The 18,760-nt window shown below is 44.8% G+C and overlaps 1 protein-coding gene across 9 annotated transcripts in view; it reads right to left on the reverse strand.

Annotated features, from left to right (window-relative positions):
* Nucleotides 1-18,760, reverse strand: part of LOC119458210 (kelch domain-containing protein 3-like) — an 89,273-nt gene that overhangs the window by 16,404 nt on the left and 54,109 nt on the right. For all 9 annotated transcript variants that reach the window (XM_037720035.2, XM_049670840.1, XM_037720037.2 and 6 more), the window contains 7 exons: nucleotides 17,628-17,817; nucleotides 15,692-15,850; nucleotides 14,520-14,707; nucleotides 12,679-12,892; nucleotides 7,679-7,765; nucleotides 5,202-5,310; nucleotides 2,643-2,740 (listed from right to left, as the gene is read on the reverse strand). In XM_037720035.2, the coding sequence (XP_037575963.1) occupies nucleotides 2,643-2,740; nucleotides 5,202-5,310; nucleotides 7,679-7,765; nucleotides 12,679-12,892; nucleotides 14,520-14,707; nucleotides 15,692-15,850; nucleotides 17,628-17,817 (1,045 nt within the window). The remainder of the gene's footprint in view (nucleotides 1-2,642; nucleotides 2,741-5,201; nucleotides 5,311-7,678; nucleotides 7,766-12,678; nucleotides 12,893-14,519; nucleotides 14,708-15,691; nucleotides 15,851-17,627; nucleotides 17,818-18,760) is intronic.

Consider the following 18,760-nt stretch of genomic DNA (forward strand, 5'->3'; position numbering starts at 1 on the left):
GCTGATCGCCAACAGATCGCACATCCATCGCGATGTAGACCGCCGGTGTTCTTTGTCCTCGACAGCTTTGCACCGAGTCAAACCGAAGCAACTGTTTGTCGCAACCGCCGCCGCTATCGACGCGATTATGAACGGCGACTTCGCGCTGCTTAAGGCACGCAGCCGATGCACGCACAGAGTCAGAACGAAACTACCTTTCGTTGGAACAACTGTAGACAAAATCACGGTCGCTATCTATGTGATCATGGATGGCGACTACGCAGCTTTTTAGGCATGCGGCCGACGCACATATTGAGCCAAAACAAAACTACTTTTGCAGCAACTATTGCAGAAGAAACCGTGGCCGCTATCAATGCGATCATAAATGGCGGTCAACGCCACCATCTATGATCTATGTTATGCGGGATCTATGTCATCTATGTTATGCGCGACGGTAAACGCAATAAAGGCACAAATAAGCACTAAGCGTTCCTCCGTTACTGTCATTTACGTACGACTTCCGCTGATGCCTATGGCGATGCAGACTCCGCCGCCTCGTTTCGATTGGATGCAAGTGCCGTTTCTGCTCTTTTGCGTCGCACATTTCCGGCTCTTTAATGCAAAAACGTTAAACCTTAAAGATTTACAGTTGATGTATGGCAGCCATGACATAAAGCATAGTTTTCGAGATGTGTTTTTGTACCGGCTGTCCGTGGCTTCTGGCTGCCTATTCGGGAGTGCCGAATAATTCGAAAATATCGAATACCTGAATTCGATTCGAAGCGAATAACGAATAGAGAATAATTCGATCGAATATTCGACAATACCGAATATTCGCCCATCCCTAGACACTTTCTGACTGCTAGATCCCATGCCAACAAGAAAAACCGCGAGGCACGCGCAATCGAGAACAGTAGCCACCTGCCGCAGCAGCTTCCCCACAATACTCGCCCACCCGTATCACGTGAAAATACCTGCACACACTCAGTTCCTATTGCGGTATCAGCAAGTTTCCTCACAGGTTGTTGCGTGCTATCAGCACCAACCCAAATGCAATAAGCAACTTCGCACATCTGCATCACAGCACGCGTGGCATAGTGCCATTGCGAGTGTACTGCACGGTTCTAACGGGCAATAACCCAAACCTTCCCTGCTGCTGGCGGCATTGGATACTGCTGTTGTCCACCAACTCAATTTTTTTTTTGTTTCCCGTTGCCATCTCAAAACACAACACAACAGGAAAACAACAATGCGCATCTTGGGCTGCTCGGGCCTCGCCATCTCGACGCGCATCGACACCTCATGCTGCAACTATTCATGCCGAGTGGGCACGTCAAAACTTCCCTCAAAAATGCCACGTTCCAACAAGCTGCTGACCCAGATCGAATTCAAGGAGCGCAAACGCAAACTTGCTGAAGCCACAATCCCGTAGATGTGAACAGCAGTTGAGTCTGGCAAACTTTTTAGTGACTTAGGATCGTACAATTTCCCAGTTATAGTATGTTTCTTCTCACATATTTGTCCAAAATGTATAAATGAGGTTCTACTGTACATTGTGTTCTAAAGGAGCAAAAGTTTTAACTTGGCATGTTTCAGAAACATTTACTCAGCCAACAATGGCACAAATACAAGAAAATGCTTTGAAATCCAAGACATCTCATTATTGCTTACCTACCGGCACTGGATTTTGGCCAGAAATTAAAGAAAATTGAACTTTGAGCTTCATTTACCCCCGTTTAATATTCCAACTTGGTATGACAAAATTAATGAAACTAGAGTTTTCAAAGAATACTTCATCACAATAGATTTAAAGGGACACTAAAGCAAAACAATAAATCAACTCAGACTATAAAGTATTATTCGAAAACTCTGTTGTCGTTAATTACACTGCAATAGGGCAATTATTAGAAGAGAAAATTTCTCGCAGAAACTCCAACGTCAGCACTTTGGTGTGACGTCACAACTTCTAAAGTAATTTTTCGTATTTGGGCCACGTTGGCTCAGTAAAAGTTCACGAAACTTGCCACCTTCAGTCTTGGGCTCCTTTAGAACACAATGTGGTCAATCTTTACTGCTAAAGAATTAATTGAGACCTAAAAGACGCTGTCAAAATCCATGACGTCACGATGAGCTGGTGTGGGAACTTCAAGGTGGCGTTGCCACTCACCTTCTGTGTCTTTCGTTTCTTTCTGGCTTACCAAGCGGAGTCTCGGCATTGTGGAAGGGTAATCTACTGATACAGGAGAAATAATTTTCCCCTTTATTGTCCATTTAATGTTCCTCTTTAGCATCCCTGAACGTCCAATGCTTTGATACACAAGAACCCCTCTGGTAAAGCTGTCACAGAACTTTAGTGACACCTAAAGAACTCCTGGAAATCCCTGGGCAAACATTAAGAGGCTCCCCCAACATCCGCAGGCACACGTAGCTTGCATTCAACAGTGGGCACAGGATGTCCACAGCAGCAGCCAGTGGCAAGCAGAACATACCAGACGCACCCGGCTAGCGTGCCCTCGAGCGAAGTGGCCTTTACTGCACGCGCCTTTACTCTTGGCACATTCACATTACAAACCTGCGAATTTTGCAGACAGCACGCACAGCTCAATGAGAGTGCACTGCAATCTCATTGCCAGGAAGAGCGCATTGCAGCGTCAACAACTCACCAAAGTCAAGCACGTGCAGATCTGAGTGATCCATGAGCGTCAGATCATTGGCGTCGAATTCCTCCATCCGCTGCCTGGCCACCTGGTTGGGTGTCGGGCTGCACAAGAGAGTAGCAAGGTGTGAGGCATTCACCACAGAGCAACTCGAACAGGCTAATTAATTTGGCTGATGAGGTTTAACATCCCAAAGCAAACCTTAGGTCATGCAAGATGCAGTTGGAGAAGGGCTATTTTACATGAGCTGAAACATTGGTAAAGGAACGTTTTCGTATTCCATCAGTAAGGTCGGCTGCAAACCTGCTCAGTTTGGGCGCACAATTGAAAAGAAAAGAAGAGAGTCGGGAATGTGCCTCAAAAGGCCAACATCCTCAGTGTGCCCGGCTAGAGCGAGTTGACCGGCCGACTAATGGGAGCTGCCGTCAAACTCGTATGTCGAGTAGCGGGTCGGTTTGACCGAGAGAGAGGACACGAAGGCAACTCGCGAAAAGTGTCAGGCGAGTGCTCAGTTTTAGTTTATAGTTGGCAGTTGTAGAAGGAGGGTTGTAGCAGATGCTAGGCAAAGGGTCAAGCTGGCCCTACCTAGCACGCTGGCCCCTGCCTAACGACTGCATATCCTACCCATTTGCCTTCCTTCCTGTGTATAATATGTGAATATTGTAAATATATTAATTGTACAAGAAGAAGAGCCTCCTGATCTTTGGCAGCAACAAAGATTCGCCAGCTGCAGTGACCAACAAACCACCAGAACAGTGCATGTTTGTGCAGCTGCTGGACTTAGCAGTTAGCGTGATAGAGTAGTGCAAAATTATTTTTCTTATCCCTAACACTCCACTGAGTGCTAATAAGCAAGATAATGTGATTCCCTTTACAGGCAACATTTTAAGAGAATTTTGTATTTGGTGCTTTATATTCAGGGGCTGGTGCCCGAGTACATTAAAAATTTTCATCCTTAAAAAAATTAAGTGATTCCGTTAAATCCTAGATAAGTGCATTCTACATATCCTAAAAATAACGCCTAGCAAATATGGTCTTGATTGGACCACAATAAGTACATAAAATGTTGTACACAAACGCCTTGTTTTGCCCAAAATATGAAGTTGAGAAAAATGGGATTGAAAGTTATACAAGTTGTTTACTTCTGTTAATTATTATTATTACTTCCCGGGAAGATTGTGATGCGGCAAAGCTAACCTTGGAGAGAAAAAGCTTAGGCCTACCACCTTGCACGAGCCCAATGGCATGCGACATCGTGGTTTGACACATCGCGCGCTTGAAGATGTGTCATATCTGTGCCTTTTTTTGCCACCTCGAGTGCTTTAACTGAGTTTATTATACTTTTTCCGATCATTTCTGGCTCTGATTTCTTCATATGTGAAATAGGAGAGATCAATGTTGCTGAAACAACTAAAAACACAAAACCTATTTCTTTAATGAAAATCGCCGTTTTTTGACCCGCCTCTCCCCTTAAGAAAAAAGTTTGCTTTTCATTTGCTTTTCTAATAACCAGCCTATTGCCACAAACTTGACCGATTCAATCTTTAACTTTAGTGTCCCTTTGAGAAACACTGCTATAGCCCAAGGTCCACCATCTTGTGTTAGTCAAACACCATGTGTGTAGAATCACACTTGGAGAAGTTCGCACATCTCTAGTGCCACAGGAACTAAACAGCCACATACAGCTACTAACATAAAAAAAGTAGCAGTTTCACCCGAAGGCAAAGCATTGAAAACGGCCGTAAATTTTACCATTGCGCTCGCACTTCTAACACAGTGTTCTAACAATACGTGGAGCCAACCTAGTTGGTTTGATGCAGCCCACACGGCAACCAGTACTATTGCTATGCAGCAGAAACAACACCCTGGCAGACAGCAGGCATCTCACTACACTGGCACGATGAGGAAATTCTGGCAGTGGCAATACAGCCGTTCTACCTCAATGGTGCATGAGATGAGACTGACAGAAAACAGCAAGCGTTTGTCAGTGCCAAATAGATTGAGCTCGACATTTACCATACGTTCTGCTTAGGCCACTGCATGCATCACGGTGTGGTACGCATGCAGCTACTCAGAACGAATTCTAATGCGCGGAAGCGCAATGCTCATCCCAGTAGTGGAGGCCACAACACAGCCCGGACTCCGGCAGGGTTGACTGGGCGGAGCGCGGGAGCACGTCCACTTGGCTTTGTCATTTTTGCAGCCAAACGCACTGCTCGTCTCTTGCATCTCTGGAGACCTCTAACTCTCCACGCGCGGCCCACATATGCGTCATCGATACCATCAGAGCACGGTGGCCACATAATTTCAATTGCAAACAAGTCTCAAATGTGACCGCAAAACAGCGCAGCAGCGGCACATAGCTAAATAATGACAACAATAGCTGAACGACAACAGCATGACAGCTCACAGTAAGGAAGCTAGGAACGAAACCTTTGTGGGGGACAAACGGCATTTTCTTTTTCTGGAAACTTCAGTTGTGACGACCTGACAATGCTCTTTAGCATGCTAGGAACAGGATCATCAGCAGACAAAAGTGACAACACAGTCAAACAACCTGCTCACCTTGTGCCGCCAAAGAGAAACAGCCGGTCGCCGACCATGCAGCAGCACTGGCGCCTCCTGGCGCATGGGCCATCTCGCTGGATCTTCACTTGACTCCAGCACGAGTTCTCTGTATAATAAGTTTTTTTTGTTTTCTTTCAAGGCACTTTCCAAAAGCTGGTTAGTTCCCCTGAGGCCAAAAATGAAAGCCTGAGTACCACAGATGTAATGGATATCAGACACACAAGGTTTCCCAAAAATACTTATACAGTAGAACCTCGGTGATACGAATCTCGCGGGGTCGCGTGAAATATTCGTATCAACCAAAATTCGTATCATCAAAACATACCCAAAATCAAGAAAAAAATAAAAGTATTTTTTACTAGAAAAAATTCCTAATAGTGGAACCCCGTTAATACGTTCCTTGCTGCTGCGTTTTCCCGGCTGCTACGTTGTGTTTTCGCTGTCCCGAGCTAAATCCTACATTGACTTCCATGTATTAAGTTCCCCTTGATACATAGCCAATTTAATTTGCCTGCATCTTAGGTTGTGTTTCAATGTGGCGGTCGCATAAATTTAGCAGTGCAGCCAGCTTGCACCTTGCAACAAGCGACTGACACATTGCAGATATGGCGCGGCATCGCGCGTGCCGCACCACATGGCCGTATCTTGATAGCAATCTGTGATGTGTGCAAAGTGTGAGCCCACACGGACCTCATCTTCAAAATAATCTGCGATGTTGACAAAGTGCACTTAGTGCCAGATAGCTTAGTATGCGCTGTGCTTTTGTCGTTTAGTTCGTGTTGAAGCGAGAGACAGCCACTGCTGCCGCGCTTCCTTACTCCAACATTGTCATCGGGCAAGATGGGTTCGTGTTTACCTGTGCGCGCATGACACTGTGCTTGTTAATTTAGTTAGTATGCCTATGCTTACAAGTTCATACGGCTGATAAAACCACTATCCCTACTTCATACAGCTGTCAACTAATTTGCTATCGCAATCGTTGCTTCGCCTATCAAGCAAAACTGCGACTTTTTTTTCTTCTTTTTTTCTCTTTTCTTTTTCTTTTTTTCATTTTTTTCTCGTGGTCCCTTGAAAAATGTATCAATGGGGTTCTACTATCCGCGTGTATTTTCTTCTTGCCCAAATCGTCAACGATCGCCTTCTGGAAGGCCTAAAATTGTGCGAACGTGATCTCACGAATGTTGTTGCACGCAACTGAAAGCCTCAGCACATTGCATGCAGGAAACGTTTTGGCTGTCATGGCTGCTGCTGTTCTCGCTGGTCAAAGCATCAGCTAGGCTGTGATGTGGTCCGGTCCGCTCAACGTGGGGACCAATGAGAGATTGCGCAGCCGCATGACGTAGCTGGTTGCTTGGCGACTATGGATCATGCCCAAATCCCACTGTGCCAGCTTGTCTGTGCCAGTCGCTCCGCTGGCTCGGCCAGCGTTTGTATTATCCGCAGCGGCACGGCAACGCGTTCGTAACAGCCAATGTTTTTCATATTAAGAGCAATGTATTTCAGCCGGGAAATGTTACGAATTCGTATCACACCGAAATTCGTACCAGCCGTGATCGTATCACCGGGGTTTTACTGTAATATATAAAATTTCATATGCACACACACACACACGTGCCCACACGCACACATGCACACACACTGACTGTTGCATAAGTAATAGCACCAAGTGTAAATGCACACAACTCCTCAAGCTAAACCAGGGGCGAATTTCCACTCAACTTTCACACAGATGTAAGCAGTTAGAGCTGTTCAATTGAATACAATGTAGCAGTGATACATGGCGTCCCCATTCCCCTGTACAACAAAAATTACATTCTTTGAGTGGTGTCGCCACAAACGACACCCACTGTAGTTTTATAATAAATCAAACCGATAAGTAATGCTCGCAAACGTGGCATTAACCTGAACCCACTGCAAGATGCTGCCGGTGCTTTACATGTAAACTACAGAGCTTTCTAGGCAAAGGAGAAAGACTTTGTTTACGCAAGTCAAAACATGCTCTCCACAACACCAAAACATAGGTGCCCAAATCAGACACGTCACAAGACTGCACACCAGAGGGCCAGTGGCATAGCCAGAAATTTTTTTCAGGGAAGGGGTTCTCCGCTGGCCATAACTCCTTAGCTGTCCTGGCCCTGTACCCCCGTCTTTAATATATTTTGCCGTGCACAAATCAGTTTTCTGTAGGTCTTTCTTTCTTGCCCAGTTTTTATCGCTGTTTTTATTCTTAGTAACGTTTACAAACTAGCCCAACAGTAACCTCATATAAAGTTTATTTGCCTAATGAAAGTCAGAGACAAGGTAAAGAAAAGGGAAAGGGGTTCCATGGGAAAGGGGTTCCATGGGAAAGGGGGGAAGGTTCTTCGTCAGAAAATTTCGGGGAGGGGTTTCAACCCGCCAAACAACACCCTGGCTACGCCAATGCCAGAGAGCCAACACAGCCCCCAGTGTCATAACATGCCCGTTCCACTCACCTGGATCATACTTGTGCATGTCCCCAAAATGGGTCAGCAAGAGCCCGTTGTAGCCTCCAAAGATGTACAGCTCTCCGTTGTAGACAACTGCATGCAAAAGATGAATACTGCTAAGCCAGAGCTAGATAAAGGATCAAGAGAACAAGTGGTTCTGATTACCCCGAGACATAGTTAACAAAGGTCAAGAAGCAAGAAGGAATGCTCTAGCTTCCGCTCACTTACAAAAGCTTACAGTGAAAAAAAAGAAAGAGTGACAACCATTCCAGCAACAGAAAAGGCATCACCTCTATACTCTGCCTCCTCAAATCCCCGAACGACATGGAAGCTTAGTTTGTATGAATAAAAGCGCACCCTCCTTTGCTACCAACCTCACGCATTTTAAATAAGATACATCACACAAATTAGAATTTCATTAGGTAACCACATCTTTAACTATTTAAAATACACAAATTCATTCTGAACAGACCTTCTTCACAAAACTGGCATGCTGGCCAGGATTCTTACCACCGGCTATTCCAACTCATCCATTCCCAATGAAGAGTGCAGATCAAAACGGACAGCCTGCCACTGTTACCTTAGTCCTCAAACCTGGATATTTCGGAAAATGCAGTTCCAACAACTTTAGTTGAAACGATCTGCCAACTACCATCTACTCCTCTTTGCCGCAATGCATGACACAACTGCAAAATTACCTACACGTGTGTGGCAGGCAAGTACATTAGTAGGGGTGTGAATTAGTAGTAGGATGTACAGTGGTAGGGTGTACAGTAGTAGGAAATCTACAAATAGTAGATTTCGAATATCGAATCAAATCAAGAAAAATAATGCCAAATATCAAATCAAATATTAGACTATTTCTCAAAAAAAGTTGTCGCAGTTTCACCTGAAAGGCGAAGCGTCAATTGCGATAGCAAATTTGTAGAGAGCTATACCACGGCCACTGGATAAATTTTATCCAGCGGCCGTGGCTATACGGAGTAATGATAGTAGCTTTATCAGCTGTATAAACTTGGACATGCAGCGGCACCGGCCACATGCAGAACTTGTCGACGCCGTCGGCGTTTTGCCCGCGTTCGCACAAAATGCCTGCGGCGTTGGTGACTGTTGCCGGAGCCTCTGATAGAAATAGGCACTTGGTGCCGCAGCTAAACGTCGCCTCCCTTCCCTCCCCCCCTACGGCCTTTCGCGCGTCGGAAGAAGGCGCGTTTGCTCTACATATATGGTGATTGTAAAGGAGGAAAGAGACGCCTACGTCTGCAGCCCTTAAGGGAGCACGGCGCAGAACGCGCGTTTGTTCTCCGCCGTGGGTTCACTCCCCGTGAAAGCGCGCGTCCCTCGCGCCCTTTCACTCGCACATACAGCGTTCGGCGGCGCGCGGCGACGATTTCATCTCCATTGACGTCATACGGAACATCACGGCGACGGCGACGACAACGGCGACGCCGACGGCAGAAATCTGCCTTGGAGTGTCCATATAATTGCTATCGCAATAAAGCTTTATTGCTTAAAAATACTGGGCAAGCAAACACGATGCTGCACATGACTGGGAATCTCCTAGCATTGCATAACAAGAATGTAGCAAGCTATCAGTAATTTAGGTACATAGAAATCAAGATGTACAGTACAGTCTACTCTTATTAAAGGGAACTCCAAATTAGTATGCACCACCGACGACAGCATAGTTTTAGTATATGAACGTCCGAAAAATGCTTTTTTTCTTTAATGATAGAATAGCTGTTGAACAGAATCAAGCTTTTTCCTTCTCAAGCTAAAGAACTGGTGACATGTTACTAAAATTAGATTCTCAGTTTAATAGTGGGCCGGTGTTTTATGGCAATCATTTATTGCTTATTAAGTTTTGTTTTCCCGTTTTCCTCTAGAATATGGAAGGGCTTTCCCATCTTTATGGCAGGTGGGTTACCGTAAGGCCAATCTTCGTGACAGACGAAAGCCCGGACCGCGCATTATGTGCTTCGACCAGAGCTCGTGCATAGCCATCGCTGGCGCTGAGCGGGTCGACGGCGCCCAGTAAAGACCAGGCGCCATTTCATTACCAAGTTATCAGCTTCGGTGTGATTTGCCACCTGTCAAAAATTTTTAAATTGAGAGTATCCTGGCAAATATGCGCGACAAAAATTCTTGAATATGTTTCCGCAAGGTCACACACACGGAACCGCGGTTTTATCGCCAGATCGAGTGCAATCTTGTACAATCATGCACAACTTTGCACACTCTTGTGCAAAACCTAGTACCCAGTTCGGTGCAATCACGTGCAAATATCTAGAGAAGTGATTTAATATTCAACAATATTTGTTTGTTTCATTTATTGATAGATCCATTCGGTCACAACTGATTCATCTTGATGTTCCAGACTAACACCTGGGCTATGTTCCACGACAGCGGAGAGATCCGAATTCATTTTCACCGCACAATTTTTTAGCATATGCTGACATTTGGTGCACGAGCATTTACATCCTGCCCTCTCTGGAATGCAGCTCGTACAACCCGAAATCGGCCCCACAACCATAGCGTGAAACCACAGCCCCTGCAGCACTTGATTCGATAGTATGAAACTATCATTGCTGCTCTGCCATCTGCCATGCAACAATGCAAGAATTTTTTTCCATAATTAAAAGTAGCTTAAGGGGAAGACATGGGTTCGTAAAATGCGCATTTTTTTATATTTACTCTAGAGTCTAGACAGCCGAAATTTTCATAAAGTAATCAATCTTGTGTCCTGATTGTAAATACGCAATTAGCTTTTTCCTAGGTCGATCCTATTTTAAAAAAATTGTTTTAATTATTATAAACTCGGAAAGTGAGCTTCAAAACATGTAACTGCAGCAAGAGAGCTAAAATTATGCAGGTCTGCTTCTGAATGTCCAAAGACATTTTAATGTCCGTGTATCTATATTAGATGAAATTATGAAATTCTAAAGTTGCAACATTGCAGGTGTGAATTGTTTGTTGGTGATTTCTACGAGATTTGAAAATGTTGCTATGTCCTAAAGGACTCTATCACAGTGGCTCTGCCATCTAAGACTCTCTAGCGCTCAAGCAAAAGAAAATTTGGACAATCGAATGAGCAGAAGAGAGACAGTGGCGCTCTGAAAAATTTGCAAGAAAAAAAAATAATGGAAAGCTAACAAGTGGGCCAAAATATACATTTCAAGCTATAAAAACCAGTAGCTTTCTTCTGAAGCAGCATTCAAGGATTGTTCTGGACAGGACAGCAAGCCAGAAAGATGCTTTATCACATGAGACCAAGGTGGCGTGGCTCTGATAAGTGGTTTTGAAATGGCAAACGTTCAAATGTTTTGAAAATAGCCTGTAGGCCATTTTCAATGCTTTTATGGACAAAATTTTGAAGTATAAAAACATTTTTTTTTCCTTGACAACATGTTGTTTCGAGCTAGCTATTGCCAGCAGGTGGACCATGACACGTAGATACAGAAATGATAGAAATGAAGATTGATTATTTTGTGACTTTTTTGTTTCCGAGACTTACCTTCCCCCTTAAGCCACCAAAAAATTTGGCAAAGGATTTCACTGACACCATGTTCTTGCATATTTGTTATGTACTGCTTAAGTTCTTATTATTCTCATCATCTGTGCTTCACACAGCAATGGCTACACACCCCTGTAATGAATAACCTGGAAACGATGAAATGAACCACTGACAGGCATTCTCTCTTGATCAGCAACACAGCTCTGCACCAAACAAGTGTGCTTGATTTTCTTGGTTTCATAGCTGGACAAACTCTGCTTCCACGGTGCAATTCAGCTTGTAGGACAGGGTGCCCTGCTCCTATGATGGCACTCGGTGACGAGTGAAGTGCGGCAAAACCATGGCCTCCCATATTTCATAACATGACAGATTGTGCAGACCATGGAGTTTCCTACTAAAATTCCTACTAAAATTACTAGAGGGAACTCTGGTCCTGCGATTGTTCAGCTAGAATGGGAACGATGGTTAATACGTGGATATGTCTGATCTTTGTGCTTATGGCTTCAGACATTCTTGCGGCTTTTTTTTTTTTTACTACAGTATTTATTCGATTATAAGGTGCTCAAGATTATAAGGTGAGGGTGCAGTTCAGGGACCCAAGAAAAAAAAAACTTAAGTAAGCACACAAACATAAGGCGACATAGAGTAGCCTGACGGATTATTCAGACTTGGCAGGGATTGCCCGAAATGCTGAATTACTAGCACAGCCAGAACACAAAATGGCGACCGTGAAATGGGGGGAGCTAGCTTCCCCATGCGGAGTGCAAGTTATCTGCAAATTTTGCCTTTAGGTTTGACTTCACGGCATAGCAGCGTGCGCTGCCGTAAAGCCACACTGTAAGGATAAATTAACAATGCCGTGAAGCCACACCTAAAGGCAAAATTCGCGTACAAGGCGGCGGGTCACAGGCTAAGGATTTTTATTTTTTAATCGCCTTATATTCGAATAAATGCGGTATGCTTTATCTGCTTTTATTAGCCTAAATTTCAAAGCAGCCTATACCTTTCCAAATGAAGCCAATACGAATATACAAACATGCACAACTTCAGCGTTTCCATCTATCGAGGTGGTCAAAGAGAAACACGCCAAGCATCTCAATGCGATGGCTTGGCTGGGGAAAATTCGCAAGGGTGCTCTATGCCGCTTGTCAACACATGCGTCCGTGGTGTAGTGGTGTCAATATAAGGCTTCTGCGATAGAGGTCCACTGTTCGAATTCAGCCGTCGGACTATTTTATTTACGTTTATATTTATATTCACTTATAACGCAGCACTTGGTTGAAAATGATCAGTTTGCAAAGTCACAAAGCAGTTGATAGCTTGGAAGCAGAAAGTTTAGGCAAATCCATGCACTAACTATATCATTCCCACGCTCCATCGTGCTGCACTTGGGTGAATCTCGTACGACCACCTCATTTGTATATTACAAGTCCTTGCAGCTGGCAGGCGGAGACACGAGAGAGGACGAGCGTGCGTGGATTGCAGTACTCACAGGCCGAGTGGCTCCGGCGTCCCTCGGGGGGCACGCCGTCGACGCGCGGGTGCACCCAGCAAGAGGTGGCTGTGTCCAGAAAGGCCATGCGGTTGCAGTAGACCTCGCTCTGCGAGTGGTACGGGCCCTGGCTGTCCCCGCGGCCGCCCCACACGTACATGCGACCGCCGATGGCCGAGGACGAGTGGAAGTCCCGCCACTGCGGGGGCTGGCCCTGTGGAACGATCAGCCGGCCACAAGTTTTGCAAGATGTTTCCAATAACAGCGTCACATGGGCAAGATCAGCGACGCTATGGGCGAGCGCACAATCGTCGCAGTGAGTGTCCATTTGGCGGAGCACCGCTACGCGGGAAAGGAAAGCGTCACTTTCGTCGATAATTGACACTGTTAGTGGCCCCGATGAGGACGAAGAGCCGGCAGACGAAGAGCCACGTGAAGTGCCAACTACGTTGCAGACATGGGAGTACCTACGCCTGCTGCGAAATAAGGTTGAATGCATGGGCGGTGACCACAGCCTCGTGCAATGCTTTGTCAAATTAAAGAAGGGTTGCTCGTGCCCAGTAAGAACTTCAAACAGCCAAAGCTCACTGCCTTTTTTGCACCTGAATAAAGTTTTGCTTCACTGAACACATTGTATTTTGACTTCCTCGCAGTTGTGGCGCAATTAAAGCTCGACTGCTTTAGCTTTTCTCGAGTGGTCACTTATATCGAATTACCGCTTATAACAAATTTTTCGCTGTCCCGCTCATTTCGTTATAACGAGGGATTACTGCATGAAGACTTTGCTCATTTAAAAAATATGACCAAGAGTGCACATTTCTTTGGCTGCACCTGCATGTTGCAGCTGCAGTAATTGCAGAAAAAGTGAGGGAGAGTGTTATGACCTAGGCACATGCTGGATAGTGAAAGTGGTTTGTAGAAACAACTTGTACTGCCATCGTTAATGTGGTGGTGAAGACGAAGTTTGCTCGACAAACAACGGAGAACGCGCTCGTGTCCGGCTAGACAGTCACGATATTCACCCATCCCTCAGCCGGCTTCAATGCACCTGCTTCCACGGCCAGTCCGGCTTCTTGAATAAATGTGGCCACTCATCGCATAATTGGTGACAACGGGCATCCTAACCAGAGCACCCACAAGACTGGCTCAGCACCACCAGCTCCCAAGCCTCACCTGCAGCCCTGGACCAGCTGGAAAAAGAGTGATGCCTGTCGAAGCCCCCAGACGCCTGTCGAAGCGGCGTCTAACAAAACGCGGCGTTAACAAAAAGCAGCGTTAACAAAACTCTTACTAAGATCAACATCAATAACATCAATGGAATTATTCTCCTGAAGTGTCTTCATTGTTTAGAATGTACGTTTGTGGTCATTTTTGTGTATTCTTTATGTTTGCATAATTTTCGTGTTTTTTTTATTATATTGTACAACAATCTATTGCTATTTGTGCTATGTTGTGATCTATGTCCCCCCCCCCCCCCAACCCCCTACATTGCAATGCCTTGTGGCGATGTAGGCAAGTATAAATAAAAAAATTAATAAAACAGCAGTCACAGTCGGCAAAGTCTTGGAGGGTTTGCAAAGAAACTTTGGCTTTAATAAGTTTCAAGCTTATTTCTGGAAAGTTAATAAAAATTGCGTGCAAACATTGTACGACCCCTTAGCCGAACGTTAGTAGCGAGGCCATCTACAAATTGCGTTTGCACACAATTTGTATTGACTTTCCGGAAATAAAACTTGAAAACTTGAAGTAATGTCTTGAGAGCACTCCTATCGAGGAGCACAGAGAGAGATGTCATCGAGCGTGACATGCCGTGCCCTCCCCCACCCCCTTGTGAACCTCACCCTGGTCGGCACATACTGCCACAGCATGGTCTCCAGGTCCAGGTAATGCACATCCTGCGAGAACCGGTCGGCCTGCTCCTCGAAGCCGCCGAACACGTACATCCGGTTGCCCATGACACACGCCGAGTGGCCGTCCCGCGCACCCGGCACATGGCCGCACACTTTCGGGCGGCTCCACGTTAGGGTGTCTGAGTGCATGTGAGGAGGAGAGCATGGGGTGATCCATAGTTTCCGTCATCCTCGGAAGGCACTTTGTCTTTCTCTCAAGGCTAGCACTAAGATTGTGTGGGACTTCAGAACTGCTTTTAGCCCCTTTGCGATCTAAGTTTTATTACCGACGCAACTAAGTTTTACTTTGTGCAGCTGAACAAGGAATGAAAGGGATGAAAAAAAGCAAATTCTTAATTGAGCTTTTCGCAATACATCAGAGACATTTGTGACGAAAAAAGTTCACGGTACTCCATGTAGCATACAGTTCTTTCAAGCTTCTAAGTTTTCAATCATAACTGGGTGAGAAAGACTGGCCACAAATTATTCAGAGGCTATTTATTATTTTTGTGCCGCCTGCGGTGTGTGTGCAATATGTCTTAGCTTGGCAGCTTTAACGATGTAACTCAGATGCCTAATTTAAGCTCAATTCAATCAAGGGGCATTGTGAAATTTCAGACAAACATTTTTATCTCCAGCATTAAGTAAACACACCAGTATATCATTACAGTTGCAGACAGACACACCTTTGCATGATTAGTACTAGTTTTTGTTTTCCCCTGCATCTGTTTGTTTAGTTTCAGTTTTAGAATAGGAAAGTGAATCAGTTATGGAATCCAAAGAAATAGTATGGTACTTCTTTACCAGAAATATATTCCCAGAAAATCTAAGAGCTAACAAGCCCAATTAGCTATCTGGCATCAATAAGCATGAGGGAAAAGTGCAACAGTGGTCCCATTTGCTACACCCCAACATCACAATCATTCTCACATGGGTCTCCATGCTCAAAGCAAAGCACTGCAGCACACGATCACGCCTGCCACTTTTTTTTTTTTTTTTGTCTCGAGTCTCATAAAAAAACTAAGTGAAGTACAGGTGCATTTTATCACACTAATATAGAGTGATGTGCGGTAAACACTGATACAGGCAGAACCGGCGAATGTGTCAGACAAGCCAAGACTCACTGGTGTCGAACCGGTAGAGGATGTTGCACGCTCCATCGTCGTTACGACCACCCCACAGGTAGGCGTAGTCCCCGTAAGCCACGACAGTGTGGCCATACCTCTGAAAGGGCACATCGTCCGGGTGCGACTGCGTCTGCACCAGTGCCCACCGGAGGGATACTGCAAGGCAGGCACATCAAGTCAACCCTGTGCTCCCCTGTCGGCCGAGTTAAGCCAAGTCTGTCGGCCGAGTTAAGTCTGTCGGTCGAGTTAAGCCAAGTCCACTTTCCTACACTCTACTTCAGCCACAGTTCCTGCCAGAGAAGACAACTTGCCACTGCCGGCAAGCTGCCTTTTCCTTCACATTAATTTTCATTTTCTTCTCTAATTTTATGTTTCAGTTTAAAACAAGAGTTGGTTTCCCCCATGCTTTCCTTGGTTTCGTCCGTCTGTTCGCTTCATTTGGTTGACAATAACAAAAAAAAAAAAAAAAGCGAGCCCCTGTACTCTGTACTTTTCACTTGTGGTGACATTTGGTAATATTTAGACTCGAACCTCGTTTTACAAAACTGGATATAACGAAGTAAATTAAGTTCCCCTTGAAATCTCCATAGCCCATAGAGATACATGTATTTAAAACCTTGTTTTAAAGGACCCCTCACCAGGCCCCATAGCAAATTTTAGTTATACGTTCGAAGTTGTTACGTGGCCTTTGTTAATTACGTAGTTGAGCATTCGTATTTCTTACGCCAATAAATGTGTTCCACTTCAAGTAATACACCTGAAAAGTAAAAAGCATGCCATCTACAACAAACTTCTTTTTTTTTTAATTTTGTCCAGAGTTTTCAAGAACATAAAGTGCTCAGTACATCAATCGTTCAGACAAAGCTTCCCACTTGTTTTCGGCTATTCCTGGATAGATGTGCTGATTTTACTTGAGCTTTTTATGAGGCAGCAATCAATTTGTCAGACCGTCGTCTATCTGACTACTTTACCAAACAGGCTCATTGCCAAACATTAAGATTAAAGGTGATATACTAATGATGTCGCATACACAGTACACACAAGAGAAAAGGATGCAAGTTTAGGATAAAAACACAAACAAAAAGCTGTAACTAAATAGGACAAGAATAAATAAAGCTATAAACCGCACCAGACTATGCAAGCGATGGAAATGCCATGAAATGAGAGCAATGTATGTAAGCAATGATGAAATATAATGGACTACTGTACAATGTCAATGCCTAATAATTGTGCCTAATAAAATGGTGGCTGCAGGATTTTTAGACCTATTTAATATTTGTTTAACTATGCGCCTGTTTCTAAAACACTCAAATGCTGCCACGAATTGCACGAGAGTTCCAGACTGCGCTGGTTGGTTTGTGTTCACCATGGCCAACAGCGCAGGTGATGCGACAAGAGATATAACTCTGTTCACACATCTCTTGTTCCGTCCTCTGCACTCTTTGTGCCAAGTTGAGTTAACAAAACTGATTTCCGCAGATATGGAATTAAGACCTCAATCACGTAAAGGCGAGCCCCCAACGAAATTCCTTTTTGGCAAAATTGGTTATAAATGAGTTAAATTGGTTATAAATTGGTTATAAATACTGCTGGAAACAATCTTGGCAGAGTTGTAGGCCTAATAATTGTCTGTCGTTCACAGCCTGTATATAGACCCTAAGCAATAATGGCAGCATTTTCTTCAGGTTTGGTATCGGAAATGACCACATGCGCCAGCTTTCCACGACGCCTCCACTCACATTTCAAACGTAAAACTTTGCCCAGAAGCTACTCTATCAAAGCTGTGTGAAACTCTGCTTTCTACGCGGCTTGAAATTTCCCCGCAGCTGACCTTTAATCTTCGTAAGCTGAGCAGATGCGAGTGCCCGACTTAAATCTGATCAGTGCAAACCCCGAGCTACGGGAGTTGAGAGAACGAGAGGAGCCCTCTTGCCTGTGTTGAGGACGTGGACGTCGATGGGCTTGCGAGTGTTGTAGTCCTCGCCCGTGCAGTAGCCGCCGAACGAGTAGACCTTGCCGTTGATGGCCACGGCCGCGTGGTTCACGCGACGTGGCCCTCCCTCCAGGCGCACCGTCCACATCTTGCCGTGGCAGCCTGCACCTCTACGGCTGGCCACTGCCCCCTGTGCAATCAAGAAATGGCAACAACGTTCAATGTATCGCTGCTTAGTGGAGGTGCGCCAATATTTGAAGTTTAGAACACAGCTTGAATACTTCTCTTCCATGCCATCGTCATCTATTAAATCACCTTCCACCCGCCTAACACTATGCAAGTTAACACTTCCAACCCTCTTTAAAGAAGGAATTAATGAAATGAAATTAATGAAATGACATACTAAATACACCAAATAATACTCAGCATTGGTGCGTCAGTGCGACATGAATGTCAATGTGCTTTCTTGTATTTATACCATTCTAGTGCAGGAAATTTCCTGGAATTTGCTAGGCTGAATCAGCAGTTCCTCTAGAATGCAATGTGGTCCTTCTATACAGACAGATAATTAACTAGACCCATGACACTTTTGTAAGCTGGTGCAGGAGCATTAAGGTACCGTTGCCCCCAATGTTTCGATTTTGCATCTTTCTGACTTCTGAAGCCTCCTCTGATGACAAGAGTGGCCATTTCATTACCGCAAAAGCAGTTTACAAATACAACTTCGCTATTTAAGCCTTTTCGGCATCCCTCTAATGGCCTCAACAGGGTATCAGACATGACAGGAAATATAAAAACATAAGAAACAAAGGGCTTAAAGTTCAATGCAGCATGGTACAGGCAAAGAAAGAAAATACAGTTTAACAGAGAAACGTAGCAACAGACCCCTTTCACTGTTTACATTCATAACGATTCGCAATAGACCCTTTTCGTAATTGTAAAGACAGCTTTCCTGCGAGCCAGCTTGCCCAACTAATGGCGACAGACATTTTTGCAAGCAGCGTGAACAAGCACAGTTTGCTTGTATTATGGCATGGAAAATGTAGACGTGGCACTTGTGGTAAAACCATGCGCAAGAGACAAGCACCAGCATGTGTAGTGAGCACTTCATCTTTACTTGAACAATGACTGGT

This window comes from Dermacentor silvarum, chromosome 7 (assembly GCF_013339745.2).
Source record: "Dermacentor silvarum isolate Dsil-2018 chromosome 7, BIME_Dsil_1.4, whole genome shotgun sequence".
Lineage (NCBI taxonomy): Eukaryota > Metazoa > Arthropoda > Arachnida > Ixodida > Ixodidae > Dermacentor > Dermacentor silvarum.